This window comes from Zophobas morio, unplaced genomic scaffold (assembly GCF_036711695.1).
Source record: "Zophobas morio isolate AGI-343-1 ecotype UQ-CSIRO unplaced genomic scaffold, CSIRO_AGI_Zmor_V1 ptg000031l, whole genome shotgun sequence".
Classification (NCBI taxonomy): Eukaryota; Metazoa; Arthropoda; class Insecta; order Coleoptera; family Tenebrionidae; genus Zophobas; species Zophobas morio.
Window position 1 is genome coordinate 7,681,490 of NW_026972136.1, and position 26,249 is coordinate 7,707,738.

The following is a 26,249-nucleotide window of genomic DNA, read 5'->3' on the forward strand; positions in this document are numbered from 1 at the left end:
AACCAAATGTTCACTATTCGACGAACTTTAGTTTAATCAGTGTGCTACTTCAGCTTCAGTTCTTTCCAGAAACATATTTTTAATTCAACGAAAATTCACAAAAAAATCAGTATGTGTTACCTAACGAGTTCCAGTAACAATTGATTGGTTCAGAAGAATTCTGAACTGTGGTCGTTTGAAAAATTAGATGAGTCAGTCAGTGGTACTTTCGAATAAAGTGCAAAAGTAACTTATTAGAAAAATTCCAGTTCATAAAGCAAATAGATACTTCACAACAAAACACCCAATAAAAACAAAATGAAATCCGTTTTTCCGCAGACTTCGCCCCGACAAGAAAACCAATCTATCTGCGACGAAAAAACCGCAAATTCCCCATGCAAAATCCATCTCCTGCCTCTCTTTCCTCCTTCCTTCTCACCCGACAAAACCTAATTAACGCCTAACTGTACCCAACCCCATTCACTTGCGCTTTTTCCCCCTCGCGACTACCGCGGTGTGAAATTACTCAGCACGGAACGGTTCATCTGCAAAGAATAGAAAAACGGCAAAAACGGCCGCTTTCATGTCCCAACAACAAATCAATCACCTCTCGGACGTTGTCTGCAGCAGAATGCTCATCTCCGACATCAGATACGCTGCGAATCGACCGAGAAACAGGTCTGCGCCAGCTCGTGCCGAATGTTGATACGAGCGGCTGCAAGAAGTCGATGGCTCTCTTGACGTGAACTCTGACTTGCTACTGCGTGCCAACAAAGGGCTACTGCTGCTTGGAATTTTACGAGCCGGCAAAATGGCACGTTTGGTTCGTGTAGTTTGCGGAACGACGTCGGCGGAAAAGTGCTCGCAGGAGGCTGAAAGACACGGAGGCACGTTTTGTGGGAAAACAACGCGAATGATGGCGGCGAGTTAGGCGGGAACTCGCTATTGTGTGCGTTGATACGTGCCATTACCAGGCAAATCAAACATTTTTATAAAAAATTTGAAAAATTTTAAAATCAGATTTTGAGATGTTCTTTGTATGATAACTTCTATATATATCCCAGCAGCCTCTGCGTCGTGGGGGCGAAATTTAAAGCATACAATCAACGGAAAAATGGCCTCTCAGTTTAATAACAAGCTTTAACTTTGAGTGTTTAGTTATTTCGTTTTTATTGTATCTTTTTTAACCAACTTGTTTGATATGAATGAGTGTCGTCTCAAAACAGAGGACTAAAATTATTAATTAAATAAGGCACAGTCGAATAAATAAAGACGTGCGTATTCTCACCTTTTTTTAATTTGATCTATAAAAAAGATAAACATAGATAAGAGAGAAAAAGAGATTTTAAAATGGAATTTTTGGAAATGACCGTCATAAATTTGTTGGAGGGGATGATTATCCAAATTTTGGTTAGCGTTTTACCATCTACAAGATATTCCTAATATACAAAATTTGACAGACAGGCGGAAGCGGAAAACTTCTTTTTTCGAACTTTCGGGGTCACGAAACGTCGAGAAAACATAAAAGTGGCCATTCGCAAGATGCACGGACATAGCTTACGGTCAGGAAGTAAAAAGGCCATAATTTTCATAAGGGGAGGAGTGTTAGAAAATTGGGCTTTTGAAAAAGTTTCCTAAAAATCCACAAAAAATTCAAGGATTTAGATATGTATACTTTTGGAAATTTCATTCTACCCTATAAAATTTTATTGACAATAACGAGATGGACAGTAGTACAATGGTAAGAAAAATTTATGGCCCACACCAGTTCACCCGAATTTGTCGGAGAACATTTAGCAGGTAGTTTTACTCATAAAATAATGGTCATTTTCGTTCGTGAGTAACAATAGACTCTGTCCGGACCTGAATTATTCTGCTTTCTAACATCTGGGGAATACCGGCACGCGACAACTTTAAGTTGTAAATATTTATCTCTTGCAATTGTACTACTGTCCGTCTCCTTATTACCAATAAATTTTTATATGGTAGAAGGAAATTTCTAAAACTATAGTTCACAAGTCTAAGTTCGGGAAAAATCAATAAAAAATTCCTTACGTCAATTTGACGTTCCCTTCCAGAAACAAAATATCGATTTAGACCAATAAATCAAAAAACTCTAAAAATTAACCACATTTGGGCCCAAGGATTTTTTAAATTATTTTTTCTCTGTTCCATAAACAGTCCTCAACAACTAGAGTTGGTACGCCATTTTTTCAGCACCCTGTATAGATATATAAATTGATAATTTTGAAGGTGATCCAAAGAAGGTCGAAATTTTCATAAATAAGTGAAAAATTGGCTTTTTCAAAAAAAATCCAAAAAATTTGCTATTCGACCCACCACTTCGAGAAATACAATGTGGTTCCAAACCAAGATTTTGAAAACCAAAATATTTTTATCCAAAAAATTGACATAGATACCTGTATAAGGTGATTTTGGAAAACTGGTAAGAGTTTTCGAAGAAATTGGGGGCGAAATCTAAAAAAAAAATATTCCCAAGTAGTTTCAAAGGTGGTCGAAAAAATCCCGAAATTTTCATTAGGAAAATTTGGGATTTGAAAAAGTTTCCTGAATGTCCACAAAAAATTGTGGGATATAAATTTCGACCCGCTGATCTCATAAATATATTAGCCTGTTTAATGTTTATTGTTCAAAGCAAGGTTATGTAAATGTTTGGTCTGGAAATAAAATTTTTTAAAAAATCTTAAAAATTCTATCTCAGTGAACGATTCTGAAAAAATGGCAGAAGTTTTCGAAGAAATGAAGTTAAAAATTCTGTTGGTAGAAATCTATCTTTATTATTTAATTGATGAAAAATTGAACATTTGGAATAGTTCTCTAAAAGTCCACAAAAAATTCTAGGACACATATCTCGAAGCATTATTTCGAAAAAAAACACCGTATTTATGGCCCCAAAGCAAGATTTTAGAAATAGTTGCATATTCGGTTTGACATTTTTTTTTTTAATTTCATTAGGAGATTTTGAATTTTCGATGAAATGAGGCCGAAAATAGTTGCCAGAGGTCGAAATCTGTCCATAAAAAATTCAGCAATATAGATCTCGGAGTGTTAATTGGAAAAATATAGCTTGTTTATGACCTAGGAGCAAAATTTTAGAAATATTCGGTTTGAAAATCAACTGTTTTCAAAAATCATTGCAATTGCCATATTTCGTTGGGCGGTTTTGGAAAAATCGTAGGGAGGGGAAGTATTGAAAATCTGGGTTTTGAAAACGTTTCCTAAATATTGTGGGATATAAACTTCGTTGTGCTGATTCTATAAATATAGTTCCATGTTTAATATTTGTTGTCCAGAGCTAGATTATATAAATATTTCGGTTGAAAGTAAAATTTTTTAAAAATTCCTAAAAATTGCTACTACTCAATGAACGATTCTGAAAAAATGGTAGGTGTTTTCAAAGAAATGAGGTCGAAATTGGCAAAAATATCACTTTCGGTAATTTTGAAGTTGGTCTAAAGAAGGTCGAATTTTCATAGGTAAGTCAAAAATTCAGTTTTTGAAAAACTTTGTCTTAAAATTTAGAAAAAAAAATTGTGTGATTATGGTTCTAAAACAAGGTTTTAGAAGTATCCCGCTTGATTTTTTTTTCTAAAAGGCGATTCTGGAAAAGTGGTAAGAATTTTCCAAGAAGCAGGCCGCAAGTAACTTCGGGAGATCGACATCCACATTTGGTAATTTTGAAGGTGGTCCAGAGAAGGTCGAAATTTTCATGAAAAATTCAGCTTTTCAAAAAGTTGTCTAAAATGTCCACAAAAAATTCTGGGATATAGATCTCGACGCACTATTTCGAAAAATACAGCGTGTTTATAGGCCCGAAGCAAAATGTTTAAATAGTTGTCCGGTTTGACTTTTTTTTTTAATTGCATTAGGTGATTCTGGAAAAATGGTAAGAATTTTCGAAGAAACGAGGCCGAAAATAACTTCCAGAGATCGAAATCTATCCATAAAAAATTCTGCAATATATGTAGATTTCGAGATCTCTGCATAGCATGTTTATGTTCTCGGAGCAAGATTTTAGAAATATTTTAAAATCAAGTTTTTTTTTTGAAGAATCATTAAAATTACCATATTTCGTTGGGCGATTTTGGAAAAATCGTAGCAGTTGCTGAAGAATTGTGCCCGAAAGCAACAAGTCCGCAAAAATATTACTTTCGCTAATTTTGAAGGTGGTCTAAAGAAGATCGAAATTTTCATAGGTAAGTGAAAAATTGAGTTTTTGAAAGTCTAAAAATCCTAGAAAAAATTTGGGATTCGACCTACTACTTCGCAAAATACAAGGTAATTGTGGTTCCAGCGCAAGCTTCTAGAAATATCAGGTTTGAAAACCAATTTTTTTTATCCAAAAAATTGGCATAGGTTTTTCCATAAGGCGATTTTGGAAAATTGGTAAAAGTTTTCGAAGAAATGAGGTAGAAATGTAGAAAAAAATATTCTTAAATAATTTCAAATGTGGTCGAAAAAATGCCGAAATTTTGAGAAGGGGAGAATATTGAAAATCTAGGCTTATGAAAAAGTTTCCTAAATATCAAAAAAAAAAAAATTGTAGGATATAAATTTCAATGTGCTGATTCCATAAATGTGGTAGAATGTTTAATGTTTATAGCGAGAACACGATTATATATTCTTTAAAATATCCTAAAAATTGCTCTCAATGAGCGATTTTGTAGGTCGAAATCTATCTTTATGTAATTTTCAAATGTGGTCGAAAAAATCAAAATTTTCATGAAAAATTGAAGTTCCAAGCAAGATTTTAGAAACAGTTATCTCGTTAGACATTTTTTTTTAAAGTTTGTTTCATTAAGCGATTCTGGAAAAATGATACGAATTAAAGAATTTTAGATCGCAACGTGCTAATTCGAAAAACTTAGCCTGTTTATGATTCCTGAGTAAGATTTTCTCAGGAACCATAAACAGGTTAAATTTTTTTAAAGATTTTAGAAATATTCGGTTTGAAAGTCAACTATTTTCAAAAATCATTAAAATTTTGAAAAAATCGTAGCAGTGTTGCAAAAAAAATGAGGCTGAAAGTAACTTCTGGACGACGAAATCCACTGAAATAGCACTTTGCGTAATTTTAAAGGTCGAAATTTTCATGGCTGAGTGAAAAATTGAGTTATTGAAAAAGTTTCCTAAAGCGTGATTATGGCTCCAGAGCAAGGTTTTAGAAAAATCTAGTTTGAAAACCAATTTTTTTTTATCCAAAAAATTTACATAGTTACATACTTCCTTAAGGCGATTCTGGAAAATTGGTAAGAGTTTTCTAAGAAATGAGGCCGAAATCTAGAAAAAAATATTCATAAGTAATTTCAAAGGTGGTCGAAAAAAATTTCGCAATTTTCATAAAGCATTAAAAATCTGGGCGTTTGGAAAAGTTTCCTAAATATTCCACAAATATAATAGCCTGTTAAATATTCAATGTCCAAAGCAAGATTATATAAAATAATTGGTTTGAAAGTTAAATTTTATAAAAAATTCTAAATATTGCTATACCTTAATGGGCGATTTTGGAAAAATAACTTCTCTGGAAAATCTATCTTTATGCAATTTTCAAAGGTGGTCGAAAAAAGTCGAAATTTTCATGAAAAATTGAGTTTTCGAAAAAGTTGTCTAAAAATCCACAAAACATTCTGCGATATAAATCTCCATGTGCTGATTCGAAAAATACAGCGTATTTATGGTCCCAGAACATGAAGTTAGAAAGTCAATTGTTTTAAAAAATTATTAAAATTGCCATATTTCGTAGGGTCATTCTGGAAAATTGTAGGAGTTTTCGAAGAAATGAGGCAGGAAGTAACTTCTGGAGATCGAAATCCACAACAATACCACTTTTGACGATTTGGAGGATCATCTCATAACTGAGTTTTTGAAAATGTTACCATGGAAAATTTTGGGATTCGACCCACTACTACGTATATTTTGCCTTTTTTCTTAAGAAACGTAGTCGTCTTTTCAGAACAAGAACCTTAAAACATTTTTAAAATGGTAAATTCTTGTGAACAAATATGGATCTTGCAATTAAGCCCCGCCCTTTGATGTGACAACGAATGAAAAATTCATCACAATTGAGAATTCAGATCGGGGCGGGTATGGGTGGGGCCTAATCTTTGGCTCTATTTTTTTCTAAATATGCATAGTATCCTTTGAACAACATGATCCTCAAAAACATATTTTTAATTTATAAGAATTTTGCAGTTAAACTCCGCTCCCTTGGCTCACGATAAACAAAAAAAATTGGTCTAAAGAGTTTAGACAGTACTTCCCTCGCTGTCGGAAACTTGACGACTGCATGCCTATTGTATTTTTTTTCTCATTACATTTTTGTAGTGGGAATTTAAAAAAAAATTGTGATGACGTCATCAACATTGCAAGGACACGTATATCAGTTGGGATAGATGTAGTGTAATACTAAGAATAAAATTATTGTATTCCCAAATCTTCGGGAAAATGAATTGGGTCGTTTTGAATATTGATTTCTTATAATCAATAAAATAACGAAACAATTTACTCACGTATACGGCGTCGGTGTGTAATATCTAGAGAGCGGATTTCTGTCGGGCTAGGCAAGGCCAAACTCGGTACGGCTCGTACGGGATGCGAATTCATTGCGGTTGCGGACTGCACTTCGTTTATTTGAGATTAGAATAACGCTGTTTCGTTGCACTCTGCTGTTAATTCCCGTTCTCATTTACTTAGCCGTTTGATTAATAAATCGTTAATTATATTTATGGAATTAGTACCGATTAAACGTGACGTAGCCCGACAAAAATCCGCTGTCTAGTAATATGAAAGGCAACTGAAAATCGTTTATGTATAAACATTCTTAATTTAAGATGACAAGCGTAACAGCATACGTGAGAGTCAAACAGAGAAACTGTAAACAAAACGACCATCGGTTTTATTGCTTCGACTTCCGCTTATTATATAAAACATTGGGTTTTATTTTAATTCTTGACGGTGAAATTCACAATTGGTTGATTATAAACATGTCTATTTCACATTCGCGGAACCAAGTGAACGCATAAAACAAATGCAGGTCTGTAATGTTAAAGTCGATGTAAATAAGCGTGCTACCCTTATGTTTCAACCGAGTTTTTCCTTTAACAAATTTTGTGTCTACCAAATTGGGTTGTTTGGGGTGTAATACTAATAATAAGTGTTGCCTTTAATTTAATCAATAAAATAAATTGACTTCATTAATTTTTTTGAACCACCTCTTAAGAAAATCTAAAAAATATGAATGGAATGATAAATCACAAGTACAAACTCATCATACTTTTTGCATTTTAGATAGAATTTATTCAGCAAAATTTAAGGGTGACGTCATCACTTTTTTTAGGAGGGATGAACAAATACATTTTGAACAAAAGTTTACCATGCTTATAATAACTTTAAAATATTCCCAAGATTTCAAAGCATTCGGTTTTGTAGTTCCTGATTAAATCAATAAAATAAATTTACGCATTCATTAATTTTTTTGAGTCACCTGTATATGCAAATCGAAAAAATTTGAATGGAATGATAAATCACAAGAAGAGACTCACCATATTTTGTACATTTTAGATAGGATTTATTCAGCAAAATTTTGTGGTGACGTCATACATTTTTTAGGGGGGACGACCAAATACATTTTGATCAAAAATTTACCATGCTTATGATAATTTTAAAATATCTTCAAGATTTCGAAGCATTCGGTTTTGTAGTTCCTGAGTAAATCAGTAAAATAAATTTACGCTTTCATTTATTTTCTTGAATCACCCTGTATATGTAAATCCAAAAAATATGAATGGAGTGATAGATCACAAGTACAGACTGATCATATTTTGTACATTTTAGATATGATTTATTCGGCAAATTTTCGAGCTGACGTCATCAAGTTTTTGGAGGGGATAAGCAAATATATTTTGACTAAACATTTATTATGCTCTTTATAACCTTAAAATATCTGCAAGATGTCAGAGCATTCCGTTTTGTAGTTCCTGATTAAATCAATAAAATATATTTACGCATTCATTAATTTTTTTGAGTCACTATGTATATGCAAATCCAAAAAATATGAATGGAGTGATAAATGACAAGTACAGGCTCATCATATTTTGTACATTTTAGATATGATTTATTCGGCAAACTTTCGAGCTGACGTCATCAAGTTTTTGGAGGGGATAAGCAAATATATTTTCACTAAACATTTATTATGCTCTTTATGACCTTAAAACATCTGCAAGATTTCAGAGCATTCGGTTTTGTAATTCCTGATTAAATCAATAAAATATATGTCGGCGACGGTGATCATTGTGGCTGTGGCTTGTAGTACGACCCTGAGCGCCCAAAAATTCGTTTTTTTTTAATAAAGGCTCCGACATATATTTACGCATTCATTAATTTTTTTGAGTCACCCTGTATATGCAAATCCATCCAAAAAATGTGAATGGAGTGATAGATTACAAGTACAGACTCATCATATTTTGTACATTTTAGATATGATTTATTCCACAAACTTTTGAGCTGACGTCATCAAGTTTTTGGAGGGGATAAGCAAATATTTTTTGACTAAAGATTTATGATGCTCTTTATAGCCTTAAAACATCTGCAACATTTCAAAGCATTCTGGTTAGCAGATTAAAAATTAAATTTCAAAATGTTGTTTTATAATTTTGATTTTTTTTCCAAAAATCTGGACGTTTCGGGTGAAAAGTCGATTCAGAGTTGTAAACTACATGTGTAGGACTATGTTATTTTATACAATTGAAAACCCATTTACTATGTACAATTTTGAAGTGACGTCATCGCATTAGTGGTGGGGATGATTAGACAAATTTTGGTTAGCGTTTTACCATCTACATGATATTCTTAATATAAGTACAAAATTTCACAACAATCGGTCGAGTACTTTCGGAGATTATCTGTCTAATAAAAATCCGGGACGGCAGACGGACAGACGGACAGACGGACAGACGGACGGACAGACGGACAGACGGACAGACGGACAGACGGACAGACAGACGGAAATGGGAGACCTATTTCTTCGTCTTCTAGTGGTCATGAAAGATCGAGAAAACGTAAAAGTAGAGAGTCGGCCGACGGACTCGATTACAATACTTTGCTTACGCTCGGGAAGTAAAAATCATCACAATTGAGATAGTGCGGGTGGGCGGGGCTAAATTTTGCCTTGTTTTCTTAATATGTGTAGACTTATTTCGACAATAAGAAACTTAAAGCAATTATGGTTTCAGAGCCGGGTTTTAGAATAATCCGGTTTGAAAACCAAATGTTTTTAATCCAAAAAATTGACACAGGTACTTGCATAAGTTAATTCTGGAAAACTGGTAAGAGTTTTCGAAGAAATGAGGTCGAAATTCAGAAGAAAATATTTATAAGCAATTTCAAAGTCGGTCGAGAAAATCTCGAAATTTTTATAAGTGGGGAGTATTGAAAATTTGGAGTTTTGAAAAAGTTGGGGTATATAAATATTTGGCGTGAAAGTCATTTTTTTTAATTCTATATATTGGTAATGGTAGGAGTTTTCGAAGAAATTAAACCGAAAATAACTTCTGTAGGTCGAACTCTATCTTTATGTAATTTTCAAAAATCGTCGAAAAAAGTCGAAATTTTCATGAAAAAGTTGTCTGAAAGTCTACAAAAATTCCGGAATAAAAAAAGGTTTGTTTATGGTTACGGTTTTAGAAATATTCGATTTGAAATTAATTTTTCTTTTAATCCTAAAAATTGCCATAATTGAAAAAATGATCCCGAAAATTCTGGAATTCCAAATCTATCAAAAACTATATTTGTTGAGAGGCGAGGGAAGTGTTGTGTAATTAACCTTAACCTTAAGGAGGTATTCTAATAGGGTCCATGCGACGAAAATCTACTTTCGTGTTTTCTCAACGTCTTATAACATCTAGAATCTGAAAAATAGGGACCCTTTTTGAAATTAAATTGGTTCTAATATATGTTACACTTTTTGACAGAATTGACCCTTCGTGGATCAGTAATTTCTACAAAAATAATCAGGCCACCACTCAAATCATTCGAACCTGTATTGTTCAACATCGACTAATCAGTGGTGTATAGTTTAGTATTTATTGTGTAACCGTTTTGGAAACCTAGGCGTTATATGGAAGACAGTCACAAAATTGCGGAAAGGAGTACGTTGTTCACTAGAATTTAGATAATCTTAACAACCAACGATCTGTTTTAGAAAAGCTGTAAAGATTTTAGTGGTGGAGAAAGACAAATAATCCGAATGTGTATAGAGTTTTATTTTTGCAAGATCAATTAATTAAATTGGGCAAAATGTTTTCTACATTATTATTTTCTATATTTTCTAAATTATTTTACTTAGAGTAGAAAAATTGTACCGTAGAAAATTTTGGTGATAGTTATTCTTTCAACATGACTAAATACATTTATAAAATGATATCATATAAAAAATAGGTACGTTTTTTGTCACTGTTAAGAGTACTAACGGCACAATTAATTGACACTATTATTTTAAATTAATATACAATAATACTGGATCTAGGTAGATAAAAACAAAACTAGATGCTAACAAAAAACAAAAGTGGTTTGAATTTTTGTAGTTTAAGCCGTGAACAAACATAAATCAAGAATTTTCATTTGCATATTTATGAAATTACTCGTACAAGTTAAATGTATATTAATTTTAATTGAATCTATCACGCTATTTCTGCTGTATTATGATTATGACACGACAGAGATCTAATCTTATAATCACCGGAATGTTGCATTACTTAATACACTAGTTACTAATAAGCACACATTATTAAAACTGGACTTATATAAACAAAATGGTTCTTACTTTTCATTTTATATTCTTACACAGAATTGAATTTATTGCTTACGCCACACAACGGTGTTTTGAGATACGATTCTCACATCGTTTTTGCGACATATTAGATTATAAGAAAATGTACCAGGAAATCGATGCAGTTATTGTCCGTGTGAACTGCGTATTGAAGAAAGAAGTCAAATATAACTAACTGTACTGTATGCGTATCTGCTTTTTGCTTATTTCGATAAATACTTATAACAAATGTGTTTCCCATCAGTTACAATTTCTTATAAAGATATCGTGTAAATAGAAAGCAAAAAATGGTAGCTATTTACATATATAAAACTGGAGATTTATTTCTTTCATAATAATAAGTTGATTCAAAGGAAGTGTAAGTAAAAAAATTGGAACGGTTTTCCACTTGGAAGCAGTAATATGAATAGGTGTATTAGATTCCATTTACACTACTGTATTGTGGGTTGCCCATACGTCACTGTTGCTTTGATGGTACAATAATATAGTGGGACTGTTATTAGTGCCTACGACTTTTCAAGGTTATTTGTATTTGTACAGTTGATTCTGCCACTATAAGTATATTATACGCAGTATATTAGTATTCTGTACTAGTTATAATTGTACAAAGTAACGTCACGAAAAATCGTCCGAATTCCTAAATATAACTACTAGCTATAATGCCTCAATTCAATCACTAACTATGAATAAAAAAAAATATTTCACTTACTTACTTTGTTGGTGCAGTGGCAGATTTTACTACAAGTTTCTTCCTCGAAGGTTCCATTAGAACTACAACAGAAATATTTCCTCGGTAGCATCTGGTCTCATTTCTTATTTACAACGTAAAGAAAATCTAAAAAATGCACAGCTATTAACGAATTTAATGAAGGAAGACACTAATAACCACTTTCACTCAGCTAATTGAAAAAATAATTGTAGGTTTAAAGACAAAACGTAAATTTCCTCAATTTTAATGAAATACAACAAAGAACTCCTCCAACAAAGAAAATCAATGTGGGCCGAAAAATTTAATAAGCAGCTTAACTCTAATCAACCCATTATTAATTTTATCCCAAAGAATAAATTTTTCATATTCCTCTGTCTTACACGTCAAGTACAATGTTTAATTTATAACATCTCGGTTTATTGACTGCCGTTCCCATTTCCAATCCGTAAAAACCGCGCCATTTTTGTCTATACACATATTAGGCGGCCCTCTTTCTCTATAAACAGAAGTGCACCTTCACTCGGGAAAAAACCCCGCTGCACTCGCCAAATTAATTTAAGACCATTATTGTCCTACTTTTTTCTGCGCCCATTTTGGGCTCCACCCCGTATATGGCACCATCGCACATGTCGACGAAATTAATTACTCGTTAAAAAGTTATTTGGCGAAATCGTCTTGTGCCGAAGCAAGAAACCGACAACAACAAGACGCAACTACAAGATTCCGAGAGTTTAAAAGTCTTAAGGCCCGGTAAGGAAGTACCAGCAAACCGGATCAAGGGAGCCGCTTCGATGATGACTTTTTTGCTGCACGATAAACTATTACTCTTTTTAAACGGGGCATTCAATTATTTTGCGTAAAAAGGCCCCAGATGTGCGCTCGGCAGAGTAATCAACATTCCGTTATGGCCTTTTGTATCGGACGTTTGCCTAATGGAATTCTTGGGCTGCACGAGATTCGCTTTCGATTGGAATAAATTAGTCGGGACGCAGATGGGCGAAATTTGATGGGCACTGGGCGATGGGTGGGTCGATGGAGGCCAGAGAGCATGCGTTTGGTGGGCGGACGAAACGGGCGCTGGAATATAAAGGGTTGGACCACTTGTTGAAGACTTTTTAAATTGGTTGTTTATTGAGAAGTTAATGGTGTTCAGAGGTATTATTAGAGGTTGTAGTAAACGTAGCACTTTGGCACGGTTGTGGCATGTGGCACCTAGCAAATATGTTCACCTGTGAGTCGGACTATAAAGTTACCATCCAAGTTTTCAAATTTGGGTATTGTTTTTTTAATTATTAAAATCTATTTGGTCGGTGCCCCAAATAATTTGTTGTCATTTATTTATATCCTGGCATCTGCCTCGACTAAATTTAGATACAAAAGTTAGATTTTTGGTAGTGACTCAAAAATTTTCTTAAATTCTTCAATTTCTTCTTAGTATGCTTTCGTCCGGTATAACATTTTTACATTTTTTTAAAATGTAAAGTCTCCAGATAAAACAGTCGTATTAAAAATATGCAACATAAATTTCAAAAAAGCATTTAGTTGAAATAAATTCAAGATAAACTTTTATCCATTGGTTTATTAAGGTTCTTCCAATTTTAGTTCATGCATTTGCAATAACTTCGTTTATTACTCATTTAATTGCAACCACCAGTTTAATCATCTATTTTTAAATTCTCTAAATTTAAACTGTTAATTTTTTCTTTTAGACATTTTTTTTTTTATTAGACAATAAATTTCGTTTTCTTTGTGCTGCAATAAATGTTGAAGTAGTTTCCTAAACACTCGATTTGCCTTAATAATTGTTTTTCAGTGGATTCTAAATTTTGAATTTTGATTTTTTTTCATTAATTATTTCTTCTGGACTGATAATTTTAAATAAAGCTTTATTTTTAAAATCTTGGCCTTTAAAATATTTAAGTACAAGGATCTTTTTTAACTTCAAGTCGTACATGAAATCTTCTTGATCAAAGTGTACCTTAAAAGATAATTTTAAATAATACATAGGAAATATTTTCATCGAAGGTATGTTATTTTCCAAAATCAGTTTTATCTTAGCAAATACTAGCCCCGCCCACCTGCCCCCTATTTTCTCGAAGTTCTGATAACCCCGCCTTAAAATGGCATGTGAAAACAAAATTGAAAGCCAGCGAAAAATTCAAAAATTCAAAAATTTAGCCTTATCTGTGATCGTCTAACCAAATGGAACCCTATATTGTGTTTGTTTTTTTTTTTTTGTGGCGGAATGCATTCAGATGCAAGTGGTGGACCACAAGGTTGGAAAAGTACCACTAAATAAAACACAAAATATATGGAGGACACAGAATAGTTTCTTCCTCCATTGACCAACAAAAGGAAAAAAAAAGCTGCGGCTAAGTTGTGCAGGTTGAAGGTCTCTTAGTTCTCAGCTACAAAAAAAAAAACTTGCCTAACTTTGAATGAACTAAAATTAAACGTTCTGAATCAATGCAAACATTTGAATATCACAAATTTAATAAAACAAAGAAATATCTGAATTAAAATCTGGAATTACAGGTAAACCTTCACGCAAAGTCGACTCGACACCCCGTCTGTGCCTCACACGGCCCCACGCATTTATTTTGGTTAAACTTAAAATTTCCTGAATTTGGCGATATCCAAGGGAAACTCATAATTTATGTCACTCTATCAACAATACAAAAAAGAATTTACATGATGTTAAATTATGCCACACTTTATCAACGATTCAAACAAAAAATTTACAGGATGTTAAATTATGCCATGATTCAAGTGGCTGGTTACTTAAAACAATTAGCTTTGAGAGTTTCGTGGACTGTCCCCAACTTATCCCAAACAAACGCATGATAAATAAACACAAAATGCATCCCGCGTCGCGACAACTACGGTCTCGCTGATGTCTAGTTGATAACTATTATTCCCCCCTACCCTCAGTCCACGATATTATGAATTCTACCGTACTTTCCACGGTCATTTTCCCAAAGTGGGACAACGTTAGCTTAAATTAACTGCTGTAAATGAACTATTAGCAATCTTGCATGAGGAATTAAGAAGTGTTATAATGTAACACTTCAGTATAAGCATCCAGAAACCTTATTTATAACTCGAAAAATGAAGGATGAGTGCTGACTACGTGAATCTCAAGAAATCTCTTAGCAAGTGCTTTATCTGAACAATTTCATGACTGTTAAATTGTGTTAGAACCAGTAACGATTAAAATCCTAACATGAACTGTGAATTGACAAACAATAAAACAAATTTTACTCAATGTGTCAGCATCGGTCGAAAATTCGCATATTTCTGCTTGGAAAAAACCGCAAGAAATAGCTACGCTTGTTGGGGAAACTGTGGCATCCTCATCAATACGATCAGTTTTCGTTAAAAAAAGGCTGTATGTTTCCTTTTTACTTCCCGAGCGTAAGCAAAGGAAGTATTGTAATCGAGTCCGACGGCCGACTCTCTACTTTTACGTTTTCTCGATCTTTCATGACCCCTAAAAGATGAAGAAATAGGTCTCTCATTTCCGTCTGTCTGTCCGTTTGTCTGTCCGTCTGTCTGTCCGTCTGTCCGTCTGTCTGCCGTCCCGGATTTTTATTAGACAGATAATCTCCGAAAGTACTAGACCGATTGTTACGAAATTTTGTACTTATATTAGGAATATACCGAGGAGGACCCGGGTGGGTTAGGTAGCATCGCGCTTGCCTGCCACACCTTGGGTCGTGGGTTCGATTCCCGCCCTGCTCTGGGTGTTGTGTATGTCCCCCGTTACCCTGTAACTGGGCCTCCGGCCTGTTGGGTAACGTTAATCAATAAAATAAAAAAAAAATAAATAAAAAAAATAAAAATATCATGTAGATGGTAAAACGCTAACCAAAATTTGTCTAATCATCCGCACCACTAATGCGATGACGTCACTTCAAAATTGTACATAGTAAATGGGTCTTAAATTGTATAAAATAACATAGTCCTACACATGTCGTTTACGACTCCGAATTGAGTTTTTACCCGAAACGTCCAGATTTTTGGAAAAAAAATCAAAATTATAAAACAACATTTTGCAATTTAATTTTGAATCTGCTAACCCGAATGTTTTGAAATGTTGCAAATGTTTTAAGGCTCTAAAGAGCATCATAAATCTCCAAAAACTTGATGCCGTCAGCTCAAAAGTTTGCCGAATAAATCCTATCTAAAATGTACAAAATATGATGCGTCTGTACTTATGATATATCACTCCATTCATATTTTTTGGATTTGCATATACAGGGTGACTCAAAAAAATTAATGAATGCGCAAAATTTATTTTATTGATTTACTCAGGAACTACAAAACCGAATGCTTTGAAATCTTGAAGATGTTTTAAAATTATCATAAGCATGGTAAATTTTTGATCAAAATGTATTTGGTCGTCCCTCCTAAAAAATTTATGACGCCACCACAAAATTTTGCTGAATAAATCCTATCTAAAATGTACAAAATATGGTGAGTCTCTTCTTGTGATTTATCATTTCATTCGATTTTTTTCGATTTGCATGTACAGGGTGACTGAAAAAAATTAATGAATGCGTCAATTTATTTTATTGATTTAATCAGGAATTACAGAACCGAATTTATTTGCTCAGCCCCCCTAAAAAAATTGATGACGTCACCCTAAAATTTGGTGAATAAATCCTATCTAAAATGTTAAAAATATGATGAGTCTGTACTTGTGATTTATCATTCCATTCATATTTTTGGATTTGCATATAAAGGTGACTCAAAAAAATTAATGAATGCGTGAATTTATTTTATTGATTTAATCAGGAATTACAAAACCGAATGCTTTGCAATCTTGGAGATATTTTAGAGTTATCATAAGCATGGTAAACTTTTGTTCAAAATGTATTTGTTCATCCCCCCTAAAAAAATTGATGACGTCACACCTAAATTTTGCTGAATAAGTCCTATCTAAAATGCAAAAAATATGATGAGTTTGTACTTGTGATTTATCATTACCATTCATATTTTTTAGATTTGCTTAAGAGGTGGCTCAAAAAAATTAATGAAGTCAATTTATTTTATTGATTAAATTAAAGGCAACACTTATTATTAGTAATACATTGCACCAACCCAATTTGGTAGACACAAAATTTTGTAAAGTAAAAACTCGGTTGTAACATAAGGGTAGCACGCTTATTTATATTTACTTTAACATTACAGACGTGCATTTGTTTTGTGCGCTGACTAGTTTCCGCGAATGTAGTATAGACATGTTTATAATCAACCAATTGTGAATTCCACCGTCAAAAGTTAAAATAAAACCCAATGTTTTATATAATAAGCGGAAGTCGAAGCAATAAAAAACTCTAGACGACCATCGATTTTGTTTACAGTTTCTCTGTTTGACTCTCACGTATGCTATGTTACGCTTGTCGTCTTAAATTAAGAATGCTTATACATAAACGATTTTCAGTTGCCTCTCCTAGTATACGCCGGCGCCGTATACGTGAGTAAATTGTTTCGTTATTTTATTGATTATTACAAATCAATATTCAAAACGACCCAATTCATTTTCCAGAAAATTTGGGAATACAATAATCTTATTCTTAGTATTACACTACATCCATCCCAACTGATATACGTGTCATTGCAAAAATGTTGATGACGTCATCGCATTTTTTTTTAAATTCCCACTACAAAAATATAATGAAAAAAAAACACAATAGGCATGCAGTCGTCAAGTTTCCGACAGCGAGGGAAGTACTGTCTAAACTCTTGAGACCAATTTTTTCTAACTACCAAATCAACTAAACTTAATCTAGCTTCCTTACCGCGTGGTTTCACTCACACCAAACAAACACAACAGTAAGCGTACTTCCCTACCAACCCTTTCACTAGATACTACCCAGAAATTTCCTAGGAGAGCTACCAACTACCAGAAAGAACTAAACTTGCACATGGTTGCCTATGTTTTCTTAATTAATTATTTTTTCAAATTTAAATTATTCAAATGCGATTTCGAGCCGTTGTTTTTTTTCCGGGCGAAATTTTAATTCAAATTTGGTCACCATAGAGTGTACGTCATTTTCCAAAATCAGTCTTTTCTTCACAATACTAGCCCGCCCACCCGCCCTCTATTTCTTTAGAAGGTATGTCATTTGCCAAAATCAGTCTTATCTTAGCAAATAGTAGAGTTTTTACCTACTTCAAAAAATGATGAATTTAAAAAATCGCAGTTAGGCGGATTGTTGCAATATCTTGAGAAAAATTTCAGGAAATCGTGTCGAGACGAACGTTCATGATAAATTTGACAATAAATATGAAATACATGGGTTTCTGACAACTTGTTGTCATTTCGTGTTCACACTCTTCACTTCACTTCAACAATATACGTCAAGGCACTAATTTTCAGGTATATTTATTTAGAAAAACCCAAATACGTCAATTAATTCAAAAAAGGATAATTCAGTAACACCAATTTATTATTAATCTTTCAGACTACAGTTCGTAATGGACACCTTCGACTGGAAACTGACGATCAAACGGAACATAATCATGCTAAAAATAGCCGGCTTGTGGCCTGCAGGTGACGAAACCTACAAATTCAACTTCTACACCCTCTACGCTATCGTTTCCATTTTGACCTTCGTCTACGGCCACAACTTCTTTCAATCGTTCAACATCATCTACATTCTAGACGATCTGGAGGCACTGACGGCCACCATATTTGTCTCACTTACCGAAATGCTCGCCATTTTGAAATCATATTACCTCATTCAAAATATGAAAATCCTCAAGCAACTAATGGTGACCCTCAATGGCGACATGTTTCAGCCGAAGAACTTGAGACAGAAAGACATAGTTGAACCCAGTTTGAACTCGTGGAAAATGGTCTACACTGTGTTTAGTTCGATGACTATGGGTGCCATTTTCTTCTGGGCGACGTTTCCATTCCTCGACAAGTCGGTACAGGAGCATCGACTGCCGTTTTTAGCTTGGTATCCGTGGAATTCCAAAATTTCGCCGTTCTATGAAATGACTTATGTTTATCAAATGGCCAGCGTGTGTTTTATTTGTATAGTTAATTTGAATATTGATACATTGATTGCTGCTTTGAATATGTACATAGGGGCACAGTGCGACATTTTGTGTGATGATTTGAGACACATTCATGAATTTGCTGATGTTAATGCTAGGTTGATAAGTTGTGTACAACATCACAAAGCTATCTTGAGATTTGTTGGAAATTCCAACCAGTTTTTCAACTGGATAGTTCTAGTCCAATTTTTCGTTAGTGCTATCTCTATTGGAATGACGATGTTTCAACTAACAGTGGTATGATACTAATCTTTGAATTTTAGTTCTTCGTATAAAACTTTTGCTTCAAGGTTGCTGCCTTCAGCAGTGAGTTTTATTCTTGTTTATTTTATGGAAATGCCGTCGTGGTTGAAATTTTCATGTACTGCTGGTTCGGTAATGAAGTGGAAATTAAGGTAAATATTTACTTGAATGTAGAGTTTTTGAAAGCTGAACTTTTTTGCAGAGCAGTAACATTCCTTATGCTGTTTTCGAGTCAGACTGGACCGATGCCTCTCTAGAAGTACAAAAGAATGTGGTATTTTTTATTTTGAGGTGTCAAAAGCCAATTAAAGTATCGGCTTTGAACTTGTTTTATCTTACGCTGGACACATTTGTGAAGGTAAGTAAGTTTATTGATTTAGTAACGGTTTTAGACTTTTTTTGCAGATAATGCGAACGTCCTGGTCGTATTTTGCTGTTTTACATCAAGTTAATGAACAGTAGCAAGTGATCTAATGTACAGTAATAACACAACTAGTTGTTAAATATGTTAATTAATATGTAAGTGTGTTTGTAATGATTTATTTATATAGTCTCTTATTCTTATTATTTATTTTAATTGTACTGCAATAAAACTAAAGTGAAATATTTTTTTTTATTAATTTCGATTTTCAAAAGATCACTGAAATAAATTTTTATTTAAAATAATTACCATCAATTTCATAATATAAACATATGTAAACATGTCAAATACTTTGAAAAAAAGAATAATGATGGATATTTAACAAAAAATTACTTATTAGATATATATATGACAGCATATGTCCTGCCAGCGAAAAAATTGATGAATATATTTTTATAATGTCTTATGGAAAACAAAAAATCTTTGTATGACCGAAAATATGACGGGTTTTAGCTTTCAGCCACAGGGATAATTTTTTCTTCTTCAAATCAGAAAATTTTTTTGGAACATCCTGTCGAAGTTCTAAAAAAATCTGAATATTTACGATTTTATTTATATTTAGGGATTATTTTGTACCTACACGTTTATCTCTATTGCCTCGTGGTTAACTTTGTAAGCACATTTTCTGGTTTTAATCAACTCTTTGCTTCCAGTATCTTGGAAAGTGACTACGACAGTAATTTATGTACTAAGAGTGCAAGATGATATTTTTGTGGTTGGAAGATGATGTTTTGAGTAACCCCAAATTAGCGATGAAGTTATTTTACGCTTTTAACGTATACACGATTTTTCTGTGAAACAGAAATTTAAAAAATAATATAATTTTTTTTAACTCAGTTCAGGGTGTGAATTTATCAAAATCTGAATTATTTCAGAAAATGTAAACAAAGTTATGAATGATAGTTCTGCTTGGTTTCACTGTGAGCGGAGCGGTCGAAGAAAAAATTGCCACTATATGACCACCAAGAGAGCAGCAATTTCCGGGGCCAAAAGAACATAAACCACCCGCCACTAGTTGAGCGTAACAAAATTTTCTTGCCATTGTTGCACTTAAAATTGGGTTTGATGTCACAGCTTTCAACAAAGGACGCGGAGTTCATTATCTTGGCAAAAATTTTTCCACTAAACCACCTTAATGGATTATTTCAAAGAGCATTTTTAGAGTTTTCAGTGCAAAATTTAGTTCTCGAAAGAAAAACATTTTTGAAAAAAAAATGGAAAATTACGCCTCGAGGATTTTTTCGAAGACGTTTAAACATACAGATTTGTCAAAAATGTAGACACAATTTTGATTTTAGAGGTCTCCAATACCTGATAAAATTGTCCTCTTAGATAACATTATAAATATTCGAAAAATCGAGAGTATGTCAGAATGATCTAAATATTTTGAAAAAATCTAGAAATTGAAACCATTCGTAATTTACGTATCGAATTTTAAAAATTCTTTAGTATTCCCAACGAAACAACACAATTTACGATATTTGTATAAGTTTTAGAAGTTTCGAAGACCGCTTAAACACCAACAATATAAAAAATAAATTTGGAGCAGGTCTTGGAATTATTTACCGTTTACTTATTATACATAACAGATTAATTATTTTCTGAGACTAAGGAGGCAACCGAATATACTTTGGAGCATGGATGGTTTCATCATTACTATCTTAAACGCAGTCAGGTTGACAGATAATTGACATTTTCTAACCTGTTATTTAGTTGTTGAATGTCATTTTAAATAACTTAGTTTTTGAAATTTTTAAAATTATGAAAATTCTGTAGAACTGAAAAGACTTTCAAACAATTCCCAAAGTTTTGACCTCAAAATTGTCATTTATGAACTCCGTTGCCAAGTTGCCCTTGATAGTAACTTTGATGTTCAACTTTTGCCATATTTAAAAGGGTTGTAGAAGAAAAGTGGAAGATTTAAGTTGATTACTAAAAAAATTCACCATTTTAGACATGTTTTAAGTTTCTCCTTGTCTAATAAGTCTACATATATTAAGAAAACAAGGCAAAGTGTAGCCCCGCCCACCCACCCCATCTCAATTGTAATGATTTTTTCTTATTCGTCGTGCGCCAAGAAGGCGGAGCTTAACTGCAAAATCTTTATTTCTCTACGAGAACTTAAAAACCTGTTTTTTTTGAGTATCGGGTTATTCAAAGAATACTAGGTATATTAAGAAAAAAATTAAAGCCAAAGATTAAGCCCCTCTCATACCTGCCCTGATCTAAATAGTAATGAAGTTTTCATTCCTTGGTAGACCTAGGGGCGGAGCCTAATTGCAAAATCTATATTTCCGTACAAAAATTTACCATTTTAAACGTGTTTTGGGTTTCTAAGAGTAAAAAAAATATCACAATTGAGATGGACTGGGTGGGCGGGGTTTATATTTTGCTTTTTTTTCTTAATATACTTAGTCTTCTTTGAAGAGCACGATATTCAAAAACATGTTTTTAAATTCTTGTAAAGAGATAAGTATTTTTCAGTTAAACTCAGACCCCTTGTTTCACGGCGAATAAAAAAAATCATCACAATTGAGATGGGGCGGGTGGGCGGTCTTACATTTTGCCTTTTTGTTTTTATATATGCAGACTTCTTTCACAACATGAAACTTAAAACAAAATCGATATTTCCTCGTCAAAATCTACCATTTTGAGCATTTTTTAAGTTTCTTGTTGTGAAAATATGGCTATGTATATTGAGAAAAAAAAAAGGCAAAATGTAATGATGTTGATAAGTGCATCACAAAAACGAGACGCATTCGAGATTTTTCAATTTTGAAGATTTTATTATGTGGAGTATAACATTTTTCGTACAATCGCATTTTTTGAAATCAAATCATAAAACATTCATATTGAATTAATTTGACACTTTTGACAAGATGAGTATGACACCTTCAAAACATGAAAAAGCTTTGGTGGGTTATTATGTTCAGAGAAGCTTAAGACTGAAGTCTACAGGAAGCTTTTGGACAGAGTGGTTAAAATCTATAAACATAAATAATGGTATTGAAATAGCACAATGCAAGAAATCTAGTAGCATTTCTAAAGAAGAAAAATATTGGGTATCATATAAAAAAATGTAAAGTTGTATTTACCTGAGAGTAGATTGAAGAAGTTGTTACAAAGATGACGGATCATGACATTATGGATTAAGGTGCAGTTGTAATTGCCAAGGTACCTGATACAAAGACACATATTAAAGGGTTTTTCTCAATTACTGATAAACTCAATGACAACTTCCTTTTCTCAACATTTTTCGATAATATTTACAGTTCAGATCCAAGGAGGCAAACTGTCTGTATCAATTTGGCAGAATATTTAAAACTCCAAGATCCAAAATTTTACATAGGACATGCTTTTAGACAGATGTCGGCAACTTTGTTGGTAAAAATACTCGAGCTTACGTTATAAAGTAAGAGTTGCAAATAACCTGAAGACAGTCGGGCAACTTTTTGAAAATCACTAAGAAATTAAGAAATTATGTATATTGAAAAATGAGTTTCATAAGACGTTATTAAGGGCCGGTTGCATAAACGCAAATCAAATTTAATCTCTGATTAACTCCATAGTAACGATTGTTATTATCATAGTTACAATTGTTCTTAATCAGAGATTAAATTTGATTTGCGTTTATGCAACCGGCCCTTAGAGTACGAATACCAACATTAGAAAAGAAGTCGTCAGATGTATTTTCTACTATTTTTTCTACTGCAGATTGTAGTAATTGAAGTTTAAATTTTCGCAATATATCAAATATGGGAAGTTACCCAAAGGAGCTCTCGATATGTTTAGGGCAAGCAGTGTCTAAATTTAAACTTGTCCGGATGCTCCAGAGTTCCACAGGTGCAATTAGATGAATCACGTGGTAGTAACCTGGACGGTGAAAGTAATTTTCAATAGTAATACCATGAGTAGGATGAATATTTGTGATAATTCAGATGATTTATTAGCTAATCGTAATACATACTTATACAGGGTGCCGCATCCAAGTCTGGATATAGGGAATTAACATGTGAATTGGTTTTTATTTTATAATATCTCCTCAGATCACTTTAAAGCTATTATTGAGTGATGCATTTGTGGAAGTCGAAGAGGGCTATCGGCCAGTATTTTTTTCAAATCGTTGTATCGCGCTCATTCACTGTAAAAAGGTTTTAAAAATCGTATTTTGAAATTCGCGCCCGATCCGATTTGTCACGAAATGTTCCGTCGCACCGTCGAAGTTCGGCGATCGCGTCTTTGGAATATCCATGCAAAATTCAAAAGTCAAAGTGAAATTAGAAATTATTCTCAGAAATCAACGAACAACTCAAACTGAATTATTTTATCCAGTGTGATGATTATTGTAGGTCAGTTTAAACGGAATTAATGCACAAACTGTACAAAATATTTTATTATATAAACCAATTCCCATGTTAATTCCCTATATCCAGACTTGGATGCGGCACCCTGTATATGTACAGCTTGTTCATTAATTCTTTTTTAATTTAACCAATTTGTAGATTTTTTTGTCCGCTGTTTGCTATAATTTTTTATATGATTTAACAAGATTGTGTGGATGGTAAAACGCTAACAAGAATTTGTCTGATCATCTGGTGGACAACAATGTGATGATGCCCCCTCATCACATCGGTAGTAAAAGTTATCAAAATTTTATAAAATAATATACTCCTGTATTCGTGGTTTATGAATCCACCTTGATTTTTGTATATATGCAGTTTTTTGTGTTTGTTCTTTCCTACAGTTTTATGATAAGTTGTTGAACGAACAGAAGAAATTTCGATATAAAAAATATTTTTTCGTGCCTCCACGGCACTCTTATCTCTTATCATTTAAATTTATTTGGGATCTTATTTTTATTTTTTTGAGGTTATGATATTCCCTTGTGGATGTACCTTTTTTTGGTTTGTTTATTCATAAAACGCTTTTTCACTCCACTTTTGTTTAAATTTGCGTTACTGGTTCCGGGCTTTCAAAACTTTTCATCAGACAGTCTACAACATTTAAAGAAAATTTCATGAAAGCTTCACTGGTCATAATTGTCCAATAGTTGTCTCTACTATTATTGCAAAAAATTGGTCTAAAGAGTTTAGACAGTACTTCCCTCGCTGTCGGAAACTTGACGACTGCATGCCTATTGTGTTTTTTTTCTCATTACATTTTTGTAGTGGGAATTTAAAAAAAAATTGTGATGACGTCATCAACATTTTTGCAAGGACACGTATATCAGTTGGGATAGATGTAGTGTAATACTAAGAATAAAATGATTGTATTCCCAAATTTTCGGGAAAATGAATTGGGTCGTTTTGAATATTGATTTCTTATAATCAATAAAATAACGAAACAATTTACTCACGTATACGGCGTCGGTGTGTAATATCTAGAGAGCGGATTTCTGTCGGGCTAGGCAAGGCCAAACTCGGTACGGCTCGTACGGGATGCGAATTCATTGCGGTTGTGGACTGCACTTCGTTTATTTGAGATTAGAATAACGCTGTTTCGTTGCACTCTGCTGTTAATTCCCGTTCTCATTTACTTAGCCGTTTGATTAATAAATCCTTAATTATATTTATGGAATTAGTACCGATTAAACGTGACGTAGCCCGACAAAAATCCGCTGTTTAGTAATATGAAAGGCAACTGAAAATCGTTTATGTATAAACATTCTTAATTTAAGATGACAAGCGTAACAGCGTACGTGAGAGTCAAACAGAGAAACTGTAGACAAAACGACCATCGGTTTTATTGCTTCGACTTCCGCTTATTATATAAAACATTGGGTTTTATTTTAATTCTTGACGGTGAAATTCACAATTGGTTGATTATAAACATGTCTATTTCACATTCGCGGAACCAAGTGAGCGCATAAAACAAATGCAGGTCTGTAATGTTAAAGTCGATGTAAATAAGCGTACTACCCTTATGTTTCAACCGAGTTTTTCATTTAACAAATTTTGTGTCTACCAAATTGGGTTGGTTGGGGTGTAATACTAATAATAAGTATTCCCTTTAATTTAATCAATAAAATAAATTGACTTCATTAATTTTTTTGAACCACCTCTTAAGAAAATCTAAAAAATATGAATGGAATGATAAATCACAAGTACAAACTCATCATATTTTTTGCATTTTAGATAGGATTTATTCAGCAAAATTTAAGGGTGACGCCATCAATTTTTTTAGGAGGGATGAACAAATACATTTTGAACAAAAGTTTACCATGCTTATAATAACTTTAAAATATTCCCAAGATTTCAAAGCATTCGGTTTTGTAATTCCTGATTAAATCGATAAAATAAATTCACGCCTTCATTAATTTTTTTGAGTCACCCTGCATATGCAAATCCAAAAATATGAATGGAATGATAAATCACAAGTACAGACTCATCATATTTTGTACATTTTAGATACGATTTATTCGGCAAACTTTTGAGCTGACGTCATCAGTTTTTTGTAGAAGATAACCAAATATATTTTGACTAAAAATTTATTATGCTCTTTATAACCTTAAAACATTTGCAAGATTTCAAAGCATTCGGTTTTGTAGTTCCTGATTAAATCAATAAAATAAATTTACGCATTCATTAATTTTTTTGAGTCACCCTGTATATGCAAATCGAAAAAATTTGAATGGAATGATAAATCACAAGAAGAGACTCACCATATTTTGTACATTTTAGATAGGAGTTATTCAGCAAAATTTTGTGGTGACGTCATAAATTTTTTTGGGGGGACGACCAAATACATTTTGATCAAAAATTTACCATGCTTATGATAATTTTAAAATATCTTCAAGATTTCGAAGCATTCGGTTTCGTAGTTCCTGAGTAAATCAGTAAAATAAATGTACGCTTTCATTTATTTTCTTGAATCACCCTGTACATGCAAATCCAAAAAATATGAATGGAGTGATAGATCACAAGTAGAGACTGATCATATTTTGTACATTTTAGATATAATAATAATAATAATAATAATAA

At 33.0% G+C, this 26,249-nt stretch overlaps 1 protein-coding gene across 1 annotated transcript; it reads left to right on the plus strand.

Annotated features, from left to right (window-relative positions):
• The first annotated feature begins 790 nt into the window (after positions 1-790).
• LOC135139653 (odorant receptor 49b-like) lies at positions 791-19,310 on the plus strand. The gene is made up of 6 exons (XM_064069953.1): positions 791-905; positions 12,688-12,808; positions 18,005-18,842; positions 18,896-19,000; positions 19,051-19,206; positions 19,254-19,310. Exons 1-6 carry the CDS (start codon positions 791-793, stop codon positions 19,308-19,310), a joined length of 1,392 nt encoding a protein of 463 aa, XP_063926023.1.
• The last annotated feature ends 6,939 nt before the right edge of the window (positions 19,311-26,249 follow it).